Raw genomic sequence first — 15,894 nt, 5'->3', positions numbered from 1 at the left:
TTCTTGGCCACTATGGAACATAAGGCTGTGAAGTGTTTCTTATACATCCTGGACAGTTCGGCCACACTTGTACCACTTTCATATTGTTCATTGATGGTTTTCTTAAATTCAATTGTAGTTCTCACCTTCTTTACCACAGGCTTGGCACTAGGAGCTTTCTTTGGAGCCATGGTAGCTTATTTAGTACTTGCAAGCACTAAAATAAATGGAATATTATGAAATATTTCACTGGAGCATGTGAGGGGACCTTTGCTCACTGGTAAACAATGCCAGACTGGCTGCCACCCTGGCTCACGCCGTGAGTACGCGTCCTGGACGAACTACGACTCGCGAGTCAACCTATGAAAAGCGAGTCCATGTTTATACGAAAATACCCCTATGATTGGCGAATTTTACGATTGCCGGGAACTACGAAAAGCGGGGGACCACTGTATATGCATGCAGTGAAATATGTAACTTATCCCTCACCTTTTTTTATTTTTTAATATTGTGTATTGCAATTCCAAAAGAAGAGTACTCTTCAAGGGGAGAGGATTCCTTGATGATGGTAAAGGGCTCTTGATCCAAAGAATTGGAGATACCTCTCCTTCCTCAAATCAAGCATGATTACCCCCAATTTCTCAGGTGTTGTATGACCATTATGGGTTAAACATTTTCTTATGAATTAAACAATAATCACTAATAAGTTTGCATTCAGATTTGTTTGACATAAGTTCTGTCACTAGGTTAATGAACAATAGTTCATCTTAAGTGTTAAGTATTGCAATACTTATATAGTACTAATCAGTGTGTCCTTAAAGCTTGAACATTTACAATGTACAGTTCAGTATAAAATATAAATGTAGACATTAGTTATGATATGTACAAAATAATCATTGTACGTACTTAGAATACTTCATTAAAAATTAATAATTGTACTTACAATTGAATATTTTTTTATTAACACATTGGCCATTTCCCACCGAGGTAGGGTGGCCCAGAAAAGAAGAAACTCTTTCATCATCACTCGCTCCATCATTGTCTTCCTAGAGGCGTGCCAACACTAGAGTTCAAAAACTGCAATGTATTTCCACCCCTCATTCATAGTTCAGGCACTGTACTTCCTACCTCTAGGACTCAAGTCCAGCTAACTGGTTTTCCTGAATTCCTTCATAAATAATACTGCAGTAATAAAGACTAGCAATAACGTAAGCTAATACCTCTAAAGTGAAAGCCGATCCAAACTTAACTTTTGTTCAAAGGTGCTGTCCAGCTTTTTGCATTTGAATATCTCACCTTAAAACAAAAATTTATGGGATGTCATCTGGATTTTCTACAGCTTTTTAACTGAAGCAGATTTTCTCTACCATCTACGACTTAATTTTTTTTCTTCCTTTATGCTCACCCTGCCTTCTAGCATCAGCTGCTGGTTTGTTGTGCTGTGCTGAGTGAACAATACAGGTTTTGAGCTTTCTGTAAACATAATTCCTGAAAATTCAGGCAAGCCAAGAAAAGTAATTTTATATGGAGGCAAAAGGGGTAATGTACCAGAGTATGGGCTTTAAACTTTACAGTGGGGATATCATTTGTTGGGTTACCAAAGGTATAATTCCAAGGGTTGAAGAGAGGGTTGGTGAGATGGTTTGGGTATTTTGAGAAGATTGAGCAAAATAGGATGACCAAGAAAGTGTATAAATCTCGAGGGGAATGAAGAAAGGATAGGGGTCATCCCATGAAGGGTTAGAGGGAGGGGATAAGAGGTTTTGGTTTGAGCACCCAGCTAGCGTGTATGAGGGCTTAAGATCAGAGAAAAGTAACATTTATGGTGGAATTCAGGAAAATCAGTTAGCCAGACTTGAGTCCTGGAGATAGAAAGTACAGTGCTTGCACTCTGAAAGTGAAGTGGAGATATTACAGTTTGAAGGGTCATTAAAATTGTGATGTCTGTGCACCTCTAGCAGGACAGCTATTGAATAAATAATGGTGAATGTGTTCTCCTTTAATGCATATCCCTTCCTTCATAGGAGACAGCCAGTGTTGAAAACGAAATTCACTAATATAAATAAGAGTAAAATCTGCGATACTTTGGCTTATGTCAGCCAGAGGGCAGACTCAACACCTCTATGAGGATTGTGAGGTCATCCTGACCATCCAACATCTGTTGATTGATTGTTTTGTTCATCAGAGAGCACACCATTTTTATCTTAGTCACCTTTTCCAGTGCCCTGATTTACACGCTTTGTCCACCCTCTTCTTTGACTGTTCCATCTCTGCTGTGGACACACTTTCTGATTTCTTAACTGACATTAATTTGCTTATTTAACTGTGACTCTATCCTTTCAGCTGATGCTCTTCTTTCAACACCACCTCTCCTTCCTACACCATCTCATTCTGTTCTGCCATTCTGCATTGTATGACTCTTGTAGGTTTAGTGCTTTGTGTGACTATAGTAATATTTGTTTCAGCCAAAGATGGACCACCACCTGAAAGTGTTGGACTACTATGCTCTAGATGGTGCATCCCTACTACCAGTATTAGCTCTTGACATTCAGGCTGGGGAGAAGGTGCTTGATCTTTGTGCTGCTCCAGGAGGAAAAACATTAATTGCACTGCAAACCATATTACCAGGTTTGTTATAATTATGATGCTAACAAAAGGAAAGCCATTAATTAATGTACAGTATTTATTTACAGACATAAATAATATAAAGGAAGGGTGGGGATATTTGCTGTTTGGAGGGACATCTTAACTGTTGTATCTATGTGCCTCTAGCAAGACAGTGATAGTATGAATGTTGGTGAAAGTGTTTGTTTTTTGGGGTCTCCTTGCCTTGGTGGGCAATGGCCAGTGTGTTAAAAAATAAACAATGTACAGTGGACCCCCCGGTTCGCGATACTAATCCGTTCCTGAGAGCTCATCGTAAACCAAAAATATCGGAAAGTGAATCAATTTTCCCCATAAGAAATAATGGAAATCAAATTAATCCATGCAAGACACCCAAAAGTATGAAAAAAAAACTTTTACCACATGAAATATTAAGTTTAATGCAATAGAATAGTAATTACAATAACAACAATAACAATAAATAGCAATAAATAACGAAAGAATAATTGACACTTACCTTTAATGAAGATCTGGTGATGATTGATGGGAAGGGGAATCCCCCTCCATTAAGACTTGAGGTAGCAAGTCCTTTTCCGGGGTTACTTCCCTTCTTCTTTTAATGCCACTAGGACCAGCTTGAGAGTCACTGGACCTCTGTCGCACAACATAACTGGCAGCCTCACCATGCCTAATCACACTATGTATGCCACTACGATTCTTAAATCTTTCAAACCAACCTTTGCTGGCCTTAAATTCACTCACATCACCACTAGTTGCAGGCAATTTTTTTACCAAATCGTCATGCAACTGCCTAGCCTTTTCACAAATGATTGCTTGAGAGATGCTATCTCCTGCTATCTGTTTTTCATTTATCCACACCAATAACAGTCTCTCAACATTTTCTAACACTTGCGGTCGCTGTTTCATAATCACAGTTGCACCTTTTGCAAGAACAGCTTCCTTGATTGCCGTTTTCTTGCTCACTATAGTAGAGATGGTTGATTGGGGTTTACTATACAACCTGACCAGCTCCAACACACGCACTCCACTTTCGTACTTTGCAATTATCTCTTTCTTCATTTCAGCAGTCATTAGCACCCTTGGTCTCGAAGGGTTGGCACTGGGAGCTTTCTTGGGGCCCATGGTGACTTATTTTGCAAAAATAGGCACCAAAAACAGTGATAATATGGATAATATGGAATGTACCGAATGTATCCTTAGATACGCGCACACTGGCTGGCTTGTAAACACTGGCACACATGGGGCAGTTCAGGCCACACATGGACACGTCTCGTATGAACCACATCACATACGTACCGGGTTTTGTATCGGGAAGTGAGGCAAATTTTCTGCAATATAATGCATCGGTTACCGGATTTATCAGATACTGATAGCATCGCGAACCGGGGGTCCACTGTAATTGTAAATATTATGCAGAGAATTCATAGTGTAGAAATTAGGAGGAGGTGTGGCATTACTAAAAGTATTATTCAGAGGGCTGAAGAGGGGTTATTGAGATGGTTTGATCATTTAGAGAGGATGGAGCAAAATAGGTTGACTTGGAGGGTGTATAAATCCATAGTGGAGGGGAGGAGTGATAGGGGTCATCCTAGGAAAGGATGTAGTGAGGGAGTAAAAGAGTTATGTGTGCAAGGGGCCAGGACATGCAGCAGGCATGTGTGTGAGCATGTTAGATAGGAGTGAAAGGATATGAATGGTTTTTGGGACCTGACGAGCTGTTGGAATGTGAACAGGGTATTATTTTGTGAAGGGATCCAGGGAAACCAGTTAGCCAGACGTGAGTCCTGGAGGTAGGAGATACAATGCCCGCACTCTGAAGGATGGGTTTGGGATGTTGGCTGTTTGGAGTGACATCTAAACTGTCTTGTCTGGACACCTCTGCATAGACAGTGATATTGCGTGAATGATGGTGAAAGTGTTGAGTGGTAGTGAAAGTGTTTCTTTCTTTTTTGGGTCACCCTGCCTCAGTGGGAGATGGCCATCATGTTAAAAAAAAAAAAAAATAATTACATGGCTTCAAGCTAAGTCCTCAAGCTGTATTCTGTCCAGATTGTTACAGATTTATTATACCAACTGTGATTATATTTTCCCTGCAGTGCCCCTCATTACCCTTACTGGCCCTGCCTCTGGCATACTCTTAACCTTCACTGGTCTCTGATCTTGCATATTACTTCTTTTGCACATCCTGCCCTGCAGAGCTGTATGACCCTAGTGGGTCACACAGCTCTGCAGGACAGTTTTGATTCTAATAATATTAATAATATCCAGATTGCTACCCCTAAGCCCCTGTCCATAAATACATTTTCTTTTGTGCCTTTGTTTCTTTAAATTATTGCTAAATATTTTTTTCTAATTTAAGGCATTGTAGTGAGTAATGATGCATCTGAAAGCCGTGGTAATAGAATACGTGAAACGCTAAGGCAGTATATCCCTCATGGAATATCAAGCTTTGAGAGACATTCAGTAATTACAAAGGTATAGTTTTTAAACTGACATACATTTCTTAAATATTCTCTTTGTTTTTAATAAGCTGTTACAAATTATTAATTCAGTAAGAATTAATAATTTGTAATGTATTTAATTTAGAAAACTAAACACTTGTTATATTGACTGCTTATGTGAAATTCAGCCAATTTCATTGAAAACAAAATACTTTCTCTTAATACCTCTAAATCTTGGCTTATTCTTCCCTGTACTTTCACCTGACTTTTATTTTTCATGCTGTTCATAACTACATGCCTTAACCCTTAAACTGTCCAAACATAGATCTACATTCACTCGTGTCGCACTCCAAACGTAGATCTACATTTTTTTACATTCTTATAGAGAAAATCAAGGTCAGAGTGCTACGAGCACAAAAGTAGAGCTACGTTTGGACAGTTTAAGGGTTAATATAGAGCAATTGCTTTACCTATGTCTTATAAATAAATCTAGATTGTGTTACATAAATAACCTGCACATAGGAGAATGATACTTATCACGACCATTAGCTAGTTAATGGTCCAAATCAAACCAAAATATCATCTTAAGTTTCATTTTCCTCTTTGCAGGTTATTTGTGTATTGTGCCTTTTCCTTCCTTCTAGATTGTTCTTCCTACATGCTTTTTTATTTCTGTAGAAGCCCTTGTTGATATATGCATGATATATACAACTTCTTGAAATTTATACTATCTTGAGTTTTTAAAATCATTATTGACAGCAATGAATAGGTCCTAATAAATCTAGTTTGTCTATTTAGGCAAAACAGCTCAAGAAAGTTTGTCTAGTTGAGGTAGTTTTTGGACTACATTTATTAGTCCTTTACGAGAGCTACAACATAATTTTAACATGAAAAAAATGGTATGATGATGATACTGACAAGATGTGGAAAAAGATGCTTATGTACAGTTCAGGATATTTATTAAAGGGAAATTAACCCTTAAACTGTCCAAACGTAGATCTACGTTTTTTCAACATTTGAAAGTATGTAAAAAAGCGTAGACCTTTTTTTTTTACATTTGAAAACGTGTAAAAAAAACTTTGATCTACTTTTTTTTTTTTGTTATATTTGAAAATATGTAAAAAAATGTAGATCTACTTTTGGAGCACTACGCATGCGAACATAGATCTGTTTGGACAGTTTAATGGTTAAAACCGTTCAAATCCCTAGGCCCTGATGAACTGTTTGCAAGGGTTTTAAAGAAATGTGAAGAGGTACTCTGTAAACCTTTGGCTAGTCTTTTCAACATATCACTATAAACTGGCATAGTGCCAGACAGGTGGAAAATGGCAAATGTAATACCTATTTACAAAGCAGGAGACAGGGCCTTAGCTTCGAACTATAGACCAATAAGCCTTACCTGCATAGTGGGAAAATTTATGGAATCACTAATTGCCGAGGCAATTTGTAGCCATCTTGAAAGGCACATACTGATTAATGAATTTCATCACGGTTTTACAAAGGGGCGTTCCTGCCCCTTTGTGAATTTACTAACTTTTTTCACCAAGGGATTGGAGGACTTAAATCATGGTAATGAATATGATATTATGTATATGGACTTCAGTAAGGCTTTTGATAGAGTTCCACATCAGAGGCTATTGAGGAAAATTAAGGTACACGGATTAGGAGGAGAAATTTTTTCCTGGGTAGAGGTATTTTTGACAGATAAGCAGCAGAGAGTTTGCATCAATGGGGAGAAATCAGAGTGGGGGCGCATCATGAGTGGTGTTCGACTGGGGTCAGTGTTAGGTCCTTTGTTGTTCACAATTTATATAAATGATATTGATTGGGAATAAACAGCAACATAAGCAAGTTTGCTGATGACACCAAAATAGGTCACCTAATTCATTCTAATGAGGACATTAGAGCACTCCAGGAAGATTTGAATAGACTGATGTAGTGGTCGGAGAAGTGGCAAATGCAGTTTAATATAGACAAATGCAAAGTTCTAAACATTGGACAAGAAAATAACTATGCTACATATAAACTAAATAATTTTTTTTTTTTTTCAACAAGTTGGCCGTCTCCCACCGAGGCAGGGTGACCCAAAAAAGAAAGAAAATCCCCAAAAAGAAAATACTTTCATCATCATTCAACACTTTCACCACACTCACACATTATCACTGCTTTTGCAGAGGTGCTCAGAATACAACAGTTTAGAAGCATATACGTATAAAGATACACAACATATAACTCCAAACTGCCAATATCCCAAACCCCTCCTTTAAAGTGCAGGCATTGTACTTCCCATTTCCAGGACTCAAGTCCGACTATATGAAAATAACCGGTTTCCCTGAATCCCTTCACTAAATATTACCCTGCTCACACTCCAACAGATCGTCAGGTCCCAAGTATAATAAGTCTCCATTCACTCCTATTTAACACGCTCATGCACGCTTTCTGGAAGTCCAAGCCCCTTGCCCACAAAACCTCCTTTACCCCCTCTTTCCAACCCTTTCGAGGACGACCCCTACCCCTCCTTCCTTCCCCTATAGATTTATATGCTTTCCATGTCATTCTACTTTAATCCATTCTCTCTAAATGACCAAACCACCTCAACAACCCCTCTTCTGCCCTCTGACTAATGCTTTTATTAACTCCACACCTTCTCCTAATTTCCACACTCCGAATTTTCTGCATAATATTTACACCACACATTGCCCTTAGACAGGACATCTCCACTGCCTCCAACCGTCTCCTCGCTGCTGCATTTACCACCCAAGCTTCACATCCATATAAGAGTGTTGGTACTACTATACTTTCATACATTCCCTTCTTTGCCTCCATAGATAACATTTTTTGACTCCACATATACCTCAACGCACCACTCACTTTTTTTCCCTCATCAATTCTATGATTAACCTCATCCTTCATAAACCCATCCACCAACATGTCAACTCCCAAGTATCTGAAAACATTCACTTCTTCCATACTCCTCCTCCCCAATTTGATATCCAATTTTTCTTTTTCTAAATCATTTGATACCCTCATCACCTTACTCTTTTCTATGTTCACTTTCAACTTTCTACCTTTACACACATTCTCAAACTCATCCACTAAGCTTTGCAATTTTTCTTTAGAATCTCCCATAAGCACAGTATCATCAGCAAAAAGTAACTGTGTCAGTTCCCATTTTGAATTTGATTCCCCATAATTTAATCCCACCCCTCTCCCGAACACCCTAGCATTTACTTCCTTTACAACCCCATCTAAAAATATATTAAACAACCATGGTGACATTACACATCCCTGTCTAAGACCTACTTTTACTGGGAAGTATTCTCCCTCTCTTCTACATACCCTAACCTGAGCCTCACTATCCTCATAAAAGCTCTTTACAGCATTTAGTAACTTACCACCTATTCCATATACTTGCAACATCTGCCACATTGCTCCTCTATCCACTCTATCATATGCCTTTTCTAAATCCATAAATGCAATAAAAACTTCCCTACCTTTATCTAAATACTGTTCACATATATGCTTCAATGTAAACACTTGATCTACACATCCCCTACCCACTCTGAAGCTTCCCTGCTCATCCGCAATCCTACATTCTGTCTTACCTCTAATTCTTTCAATTATAACCCTACCGTATACTTTTCCTGGTATACTCAGTAAACTTATTCCTCTATAATTTTTACAATCTCTTTTGTCCCCTTTCCCTTTATATAAAGGGAATATACATGCTCTCCGCCAATCCCTAGGTACCTTCCCCTCTTTCATACATTTATTAAACAAAAGTACCAACCACTCCAACACTATATCCCCCCCTGCTTTTAACATTTCTGTCATGATCCCATCAGTTCCAGCTGCTTTACCCCCTTTCATTCTTTGTAATGCCTCACGTACCTCCACCACACTTACATTCTGCTCTTCTTCACTCCTAAAAGATGGTATACCTCCCTGGCCAGTGCATGAAATTACCGCCTCCCTTTGTTCCTCAACATTTAAAAGTTCCTCAAAATATTCTCGCCATCTACCTAATACCTCCCTCTCCCCATCTACTAACTCCCCTACTCTGTTTTTAACTGACAAATCCATACTTTCCCTAGGCTTTCTTAACTTGTTTAACTCACTCCAAAAATTTTTCTTATTTTCATTAAAATTTCTTGACAGTGCCTCTCCCACTCTTTCATCTGCTCTCCTTTTGCACTCTCTCACCACTCTCTTCACCTTTCTTTTACTCTCCATATACTCTGCTCTTCTTATAACACTTCTGCTTTGTAAAAACGTCTCATAAGCTACCGTTTTCTCTTTTATCACACCCTTTACTTCATCATTCCACCAATCACTCCTCTTTCCTCCTGCCCCCACCCTCCTATAACCACAAACTTCTGCCCCACATTCTAATACTGCATTTTTAAAACTATTCCAACCCTCTTCAACCCCCCCACTAATCATCTTTGCACTAGCCCACCTTTCTGCCAATAGTCGCTTATATCTCGTCCGAACTTCCTCCTCCCTTAGTTTATACACTTTCACCTCCCTCTTACTTGTTGTTGCCACCTTCCTCTTTTCCCATCTACCTCTTACTCTAACTGTAGCTACAACTAAATAATGATCCGATATATCAGTTGCCCCTCTATAAACATGTACATCCTGGAGCCTACCCATCAACCTTTTATCCACCAATACATAATCTAACAAACTACTTTCATTATGTACTACATCATACCTTGTATATTTATTTATCCTCTTTTTCATAAAATATGTATTACTTATTACCAAATTTCTTTCTACACATAGCTCAATTTAAGACTCCCCATTTACATTTACCCCTGACACCCAAATTTACCTACTACTCCCTCCATAACATTTTTACCCACTTTAGCATTGAAATCCCCAACCACCATTACTCTCACACTTGATTCAAAACTCCCCACGCATTCACTCAACATTTCCCAGAATCTCTCTCTCTCCTCTACACTTCTCTCTTCTCCAGGTGCATACATGCTTACTATAACCCACTTTTCACATCCAATCTTTATTTTACTCCACATAATCCTTGAATTTATACATTTGTAGTCCCTCTTTTCTTGCCATAGCTTATCCTTCAACATTATTGCTACTCCTTCTTTAGCTCTAACTCTATTTGAAACCCCTGACCTAATCCCATTTATTCCTCTCCATTGAAACTCTCCCACCCCCTTCAGCTCTGTTTCACTTAAAGCCAGGACATCCAGTTTCTTCTCATTCATAGCATCCACAATCATCTCTTTCTTATCATTTGCACAACATCCACGCACATTCAGACTTCCCACTTTGACAATTTTCTTCTTCTTATTCTTTTTAGTAATCTTTACAGGAAAAGGGGTTACTAGCCCATTGTTCCCGGCATTTTAGTTGACTTTTACAACACGCATGGCTTACGGAGGAAAGATTCTTATTCCACTTCCCCATGGATATAAAAGGAAAAGTAATAAGACCAAGAACTATTAAGATAAAATCAAAGAAAACCCAGATGAGTGTACATGTATGTGTAGTGTGACCTAAGTGTAAGTAGAAGTAGCAAGACATGCCTGTAATCTTGCATATTTATGAGACAGACAAAAGACACCAGCAATCCTTCCATCATGTAAAACAATTACAGGCTTTCGTTTTACACTCACTTGGCAGGACGATAGTACCTCCCTGGGTGGTTGCTGTCTACCAACCTACTTCCTATAATGTAGATCTTAATATTACTGGTTGCAAAAAGGATTTGGGAGTTCTGGTTAGCAGTAATCTAAAATGAAGACAGCAGTGCATAAGTGTTCGTAATAAAGCAAACAGAATCCTTGGCTTCATATCAAGGAGCATAAATAATAGGAGTCCTCGGGTTGTTCTTCAACTCTGTATATCTTTGGTTAGGCCTTATTTAGATTATGCTGCACAGTTCTGGTCACCATATTACAGAATAGATGTAAATGCACTGGAAAACTTACAAAGGAGGATGACAGAATTGATCCTGTACATCAAAAATCTTCCCTATGAGGTCAGACTGACGGCCCTGAATCTGCACTCTCTCGAAAGGCATTGAATTAGAGGGGGATATGATTGAGGTGTATAAATGTAAAACGGGAATAAATAAAGGGAATGTAAATAGCATGCTAAAAATATCTAGCCAAGACAGGACTTGCAGTAGTGGTTTTAGGTTGGAAAAATTCAGCTTCAGGAAGGATATAGGAAAGCACTGGTTTGGTAATAGAGTTGTAGCTGAGTGAAACAAACTCCCGAATACCATTATAGAAGCTAAGACGTTGTGTAGTTTTAAAAATAGGTTGGATAAATGCATGAGTGGGTGTGAGTTGAACCTGACTAGCTTGTGCTAATAGGTCTGATGCTGTGCTCCTTAAGTGGATGTGACCTGACCTGACCTGACTAGGTGAGTCATTGGTTTAAGCCGGGAGGTGACATGGACCTGCCTCATATGGGCCAGTAGGCCTGCTGCAGTGTTCCTTTTTTCTTATGGTCTTAAACTTTTTCCTGCAAGTGACTTCTTCAGTGCTAAAGTAGTCTTGAAGAAGCCACTTGTAGCGAAATATTTCCTCCAATAAACGTCCTGAACTGTACATAATTTTAACATGCATGCTGTAATGTACTGATACCTACCATTATAACAACTAAAGTGGATTGTTGTTACCCCTTAGTCTTGTGCTTTTATTCATACAGTAGAAAATACTAGTACTGTATTTCCAGTTAAGAATAGTGACTTGTCTAAAACATTTAAATAATGCTGTATTTCAGAGTGATGGGTGTAATATCAGAGAAAAAGAGGCCTATGACAAGATATTAGTGGATGTTCCATGCCTCACCGACCGCCTCTCTCTCAAAGAGGATGACAACAGCATTTTCAAAACCACCAGAACAAAGGAGAGACTAAGCTTACCAGAGCTACAGAGCAACCTGCTTGCGTATGTACTATTGCTATATCATGGTACACAGTTACTTAATGTATTAAAAGCTATAATTATTATTGTCTCCATGGGAAGTGGAAAAGAATGCTTCCTCTGTTAGCCATGTGTATCGTAAGAGGCAACTGAAATGTCAGGAGCAATGGGCTAGGTCACCTCTTATGATATGTATGGGTTATGGAGGAAGGATTCTTCTCCACTTTTCCATGGAGTTTCCCACTGAACATAGTAATAAAAATGATTGAGGGAGGGGAAATTTTTCTTTCATGGGAGAAATAATAGTTCTCTTGATGTGCATCTTGAATCATGAGATGACCTGCTTAATGGGGTTCTTGGTCATTTGACCGAGGCCTACTAGCATTAGATGTTGGCTTGTATATGTACAGACTGAATGGTTCAGCCTGAGTTTTATATAAAAAAGGAGAGATTTGCACAGGGTTAATACCAAGTTTATTTTAAGCATTATTAATATTATTTTTTTTTTTAAATGCACCGGCAAGGCAGAGTGACCTAAAAAGAAAAACGAATGTTTCTGTTTTCACATTGAGCAATTTATACAGAAGGGGTTACTAGCCTTTTGTTCCTGACAGTTTAGTTGCCTCTTACTACACACCTGGCTTATGGAGGAAGGATTCTTTTCCACTTCCCCATGGAGAATTATTATTATCACAGAGAAATGCTAAACTCATAGGCATCATACAGCATCTGGGGAATGTGATTATTATTTTCATGGGAAAATGCTAAACCCAGAGGGGTCATACAATGCCTGGGGAATGGAAGGTAATCAGGTTTGATCCAAGAGATGAGTAACTCCATTTTCTTAGAGCAAGAGTCCTTCACCAGCCAGGAGAATGAAACGTAATCAGGGTTGATAGAAGTGAGAGTAGCTCCAGTTCCTTGGATCACTTGTCTTTTGCCAGCATCAGTATATTATTTTATATTATGAGTACATGTTCTCCATGGGGAAGTGGAACAGAACTCTTCCTCTGTAAGCCATGTGTGTCGTAAGAGGTGAATAAAATGCCGGGAGCAAGGGGCTAGTGACCCCTTCTAGATATATTACTAAATGTAAAAGGAGAAACTTTTGTTTTTCCTTTTGGGCCACCCTACTTTGGTGGGATACGGCCTGTTTGCTGAAAGAAGAAGCAGCATATGATCATAGGTAGTAGGTTGGTAGACACAATCCGTGCAGGGAGGTACTACAGTCCTGCCAAGTGAGTGTGAAATGGAAGCCTGTAACTGTTTTACATGATGGTAGGATTGCTGGTGTGTCTTCTGTCTCATAAACTTGAAAGATTTCAGGTACATCTTGCTACTTCTACTTACACTTAGGTCACACTACAAATGCATGTACAAGCATATATATATACTATACACCCCTCTGAGTTTTCTTCTATTTTCTTACTAGTTCTTGTTCTGGTTTATTTCTGCTTATCTCCATGGGAAAGTGGAACAGAATTCTCCCTCCGTAAGCCATGCGTGTTGTAAGAGGCAACCAAATTACCGGAAGCAAGGGGCTAGTAACCCCTTCTCCTGTATATATTACTAAATTTAAAAGGAGAAACTTTCGTTTTTCCTTTTAGGCCACCCTGTCTCAGTGGGATACAGCCAGTTTGTTGAAAGAAGAAGAAGAAAGATGTGGTATAACAGGTATATCTTACTACTTCTACTTGCACTTACATCACACTACACATGCATAGCATATATACATGCATATATATATGTATGTATACAAACCCATCTGGGTTTTCTGCTATTTTCTCAACAGTTCTTATTCTTCTTATTTCCTCTTGTCTCCGTGGGGAGATGGAAAAGAATTCTTCCTCCGTAAGCCATGCTTATCATAAGAGGCGATTAAAATGCCTGGAGCAAGGGACTAGTGACCTCTTCTGTATAAATTACTAAATTTAAAAAGAAAGACTTTTGTTTTTCTTTTAAGGTCATCCTGCCTTGGTGGGATATGTCTGGTGTGTTAAAAAAAAAAAATATATATATATAGTATATGATTTTAAATATGTATAGGTGCACTTTTTTGTTATCATTAGGTTGATATTTCTGTTAATTGCTGAGATAATTAATACAACATATATTTTAGCAAGTGAATAAATTAATGTCTGCTCTTAACATTTCTTCAAACAGATCAGCTCTTCAGGCAGTACGACCTGGTGGAACTGTGGTGTATTCTACTTGTACATTGTCACCTTTACAGAATGATGGTGTTGTGTATTTGGCACTATCTAAATTATGGCAGGAGACAACTATTGAATGCACAATTGTGTAAGTAACTTCTTTAGAAATTGCCTTGTAGTATAGCACACAGCATGTATATGTGATTCTCTGGTACAGTATATATATATATATTTTTTTTCAACAAGTCGGCCGTCTCCCACCGAGGCAGGGTGACCCAAAAAGAAAGAAAATCCCCAAAAAGAAAATACTTTCATCATCATTCAACACTTTCATCTAGGATAAGATATGGCAGGAAAAGAGGGACTATGATTTAATTCAAGGATTATGTGGAGTAAAATAAAGGTTGGATGTGAAAAGTGGGTTATAGTAAGCATATATGCACCTGGAGAAGAGAGAAGTGTAGAGGAGAGAGTGAGATTCTGGGAAATGTTGAGTGAATGCGTGGGGAGTTTTGAGTCAAGTGTGAGAGTAATGGTGGTTTGGGATTTCAATGCTAAAGTGGGTAAAAATGTTATGGAGGGAGTAGTAGGTAAATTTGGGGTGCCAGGGGTAAATGTAAATGGGGAGCCGTTAATTGAGCTTTGTGTAGAAAGAAATTTGGTAATAAGTAATACATATTTTATGAAAAAGAGGATAAATAAATATACAAGGTATGATGTAGAACGTAATGAAAGTATTTTGTTAGATTATGAATTGGTGGATAAAAGGTTGATGGGTAGGCTCCAGGATGTACATGTTTATAGAGGGGCAACTGATCTATCGGATCATTATTTAGTTGTAGTTACAGTTAGAGTAAGAGGTAGATGGGAAAAGAGGAAGGTGGCAACAACAAGTAAGAGGGAGGTGAAAGTGTATAAACTAAGGGAGGAGGAAGTTCGGGCGAGATATAAGCGACTACGTATTGGCAGAAAGGTGGGCTAGTGCAAAGATGAGTAGTGGGGGGGTTGAGGAGGGTTGGAATAGTTTTAAAAATGCAGTATTAGAATGTGGGGCAGAAGTTTGTGGTTATAGGAGGGTGGGGGCAGGAGGAAAGAGGAGTGATTGGTGGAATGATGAAGTAAAGGGTGTGATAAAAGAGAAAAAGGTAGCTTATGAGAGGTTTTTACAAAGCAGAAGTGTTATAAGAAGAGCAGAGTATATGGAGAGTAAAAGAAAGGTGAAGAGAGTGGTGAGAGAGTGCAAAAGGAGAGCAGATGATAGAGTGGGAGAGGCACTGTCAAGAAATTTTAATGAAAATAAGAAAAAATTTTGGAGTGAGTTAAACAAGTTAAGAAAGCCTAGGGAAAGTATGGATTTGTCAGTTAAAAACAGAGTAGGGGAGTTAGTAGATGGGGAGAGGGAGGTATTAGGTAGATGGCGAGAATATTTTGAGGAACTTTTAAATGTTGAGGAACAAAGGGAGGCGGTAATTCCATGCACTGTCCAGGGAGGTATACCATCTTTTAGGAGTGAAGAAGAGCAGAATGTAAGTGTGGTGGAGGTACGTGAGGCATTACGTAGAATGAAAGGGGGTAAAGCAGCTGGAACTGATGGGATCATGACAGAAATGTTAAAAGCAGGGGGGGATATAGTGTTGGAGTGGTTTGTACTTTTGTTTAATAAATATATGAAAGAGGGGAAGGTACCTAGGGATTTGCGGAGAGCATGTATAGTCCCTTTATATAAAGGGAAAGGGGACAAAAGAGATTGTAAAAATTATAGATGAATAAGTTTACTGAGTATAC

The 15,894-nt window shown here is 38.6% G+C and overlaps 1 protein-coding gene across 3 annotated transcripts in view; it reads left to right on the top strand.

Annotated features, from left to right (window-relative positions):
• l(2)10685 (5-methylcytosine rRNA methyltransferase l(2)10685) overlaps window positions 1–15,894 on the top strand; it is a 47,868-nt gene that overhangs the window by 21,650 nt on the left and 10,324 nt on the right. For all 3 annotated transcript variants that reach the window (XM_070093557.1, XM_070093556.1, XM_070093558.1), the window contains 4 exons: window positions 2,445–2,607; window positions 4,964–5,079; window positions 11,814–11,980; window positions 14,120–14,257. In XM_070093557.1, the coding sequence (XP_069949658.1) occupies window positions 2,445–2,607; window positions 4,964–5,079; window positions 11,814–11,980; window positions 14,120–14,257 (584 nt within the window). The remainder of the gene's footprint in view (window positions 1–2,444; window positions 2,608–4,963; window positions 5,080–11,813; window positions 11,981–14,119; window positions 14,258–15,894) is intronic.

Source organism: Cherax quadricarinatus, chromosome 43 (assembly GCF_038502225.1).
Source record: "Cherax quadricarinatus isolate ZL_2023a chromosome 43, ASM3850222v1, whole genome shotgun sequence".
Lineage (NCBI taxonomy): Eukaryota > Metazoa > Arthropoda > Malacostraca > Decapoda > Parastacidae > Cherax > Cherax quadricarinatus.
Note: the sequence above shows the minus strand (reverse complement) of the source record. Positions and strands in the feature narration are given on the sequence as shown.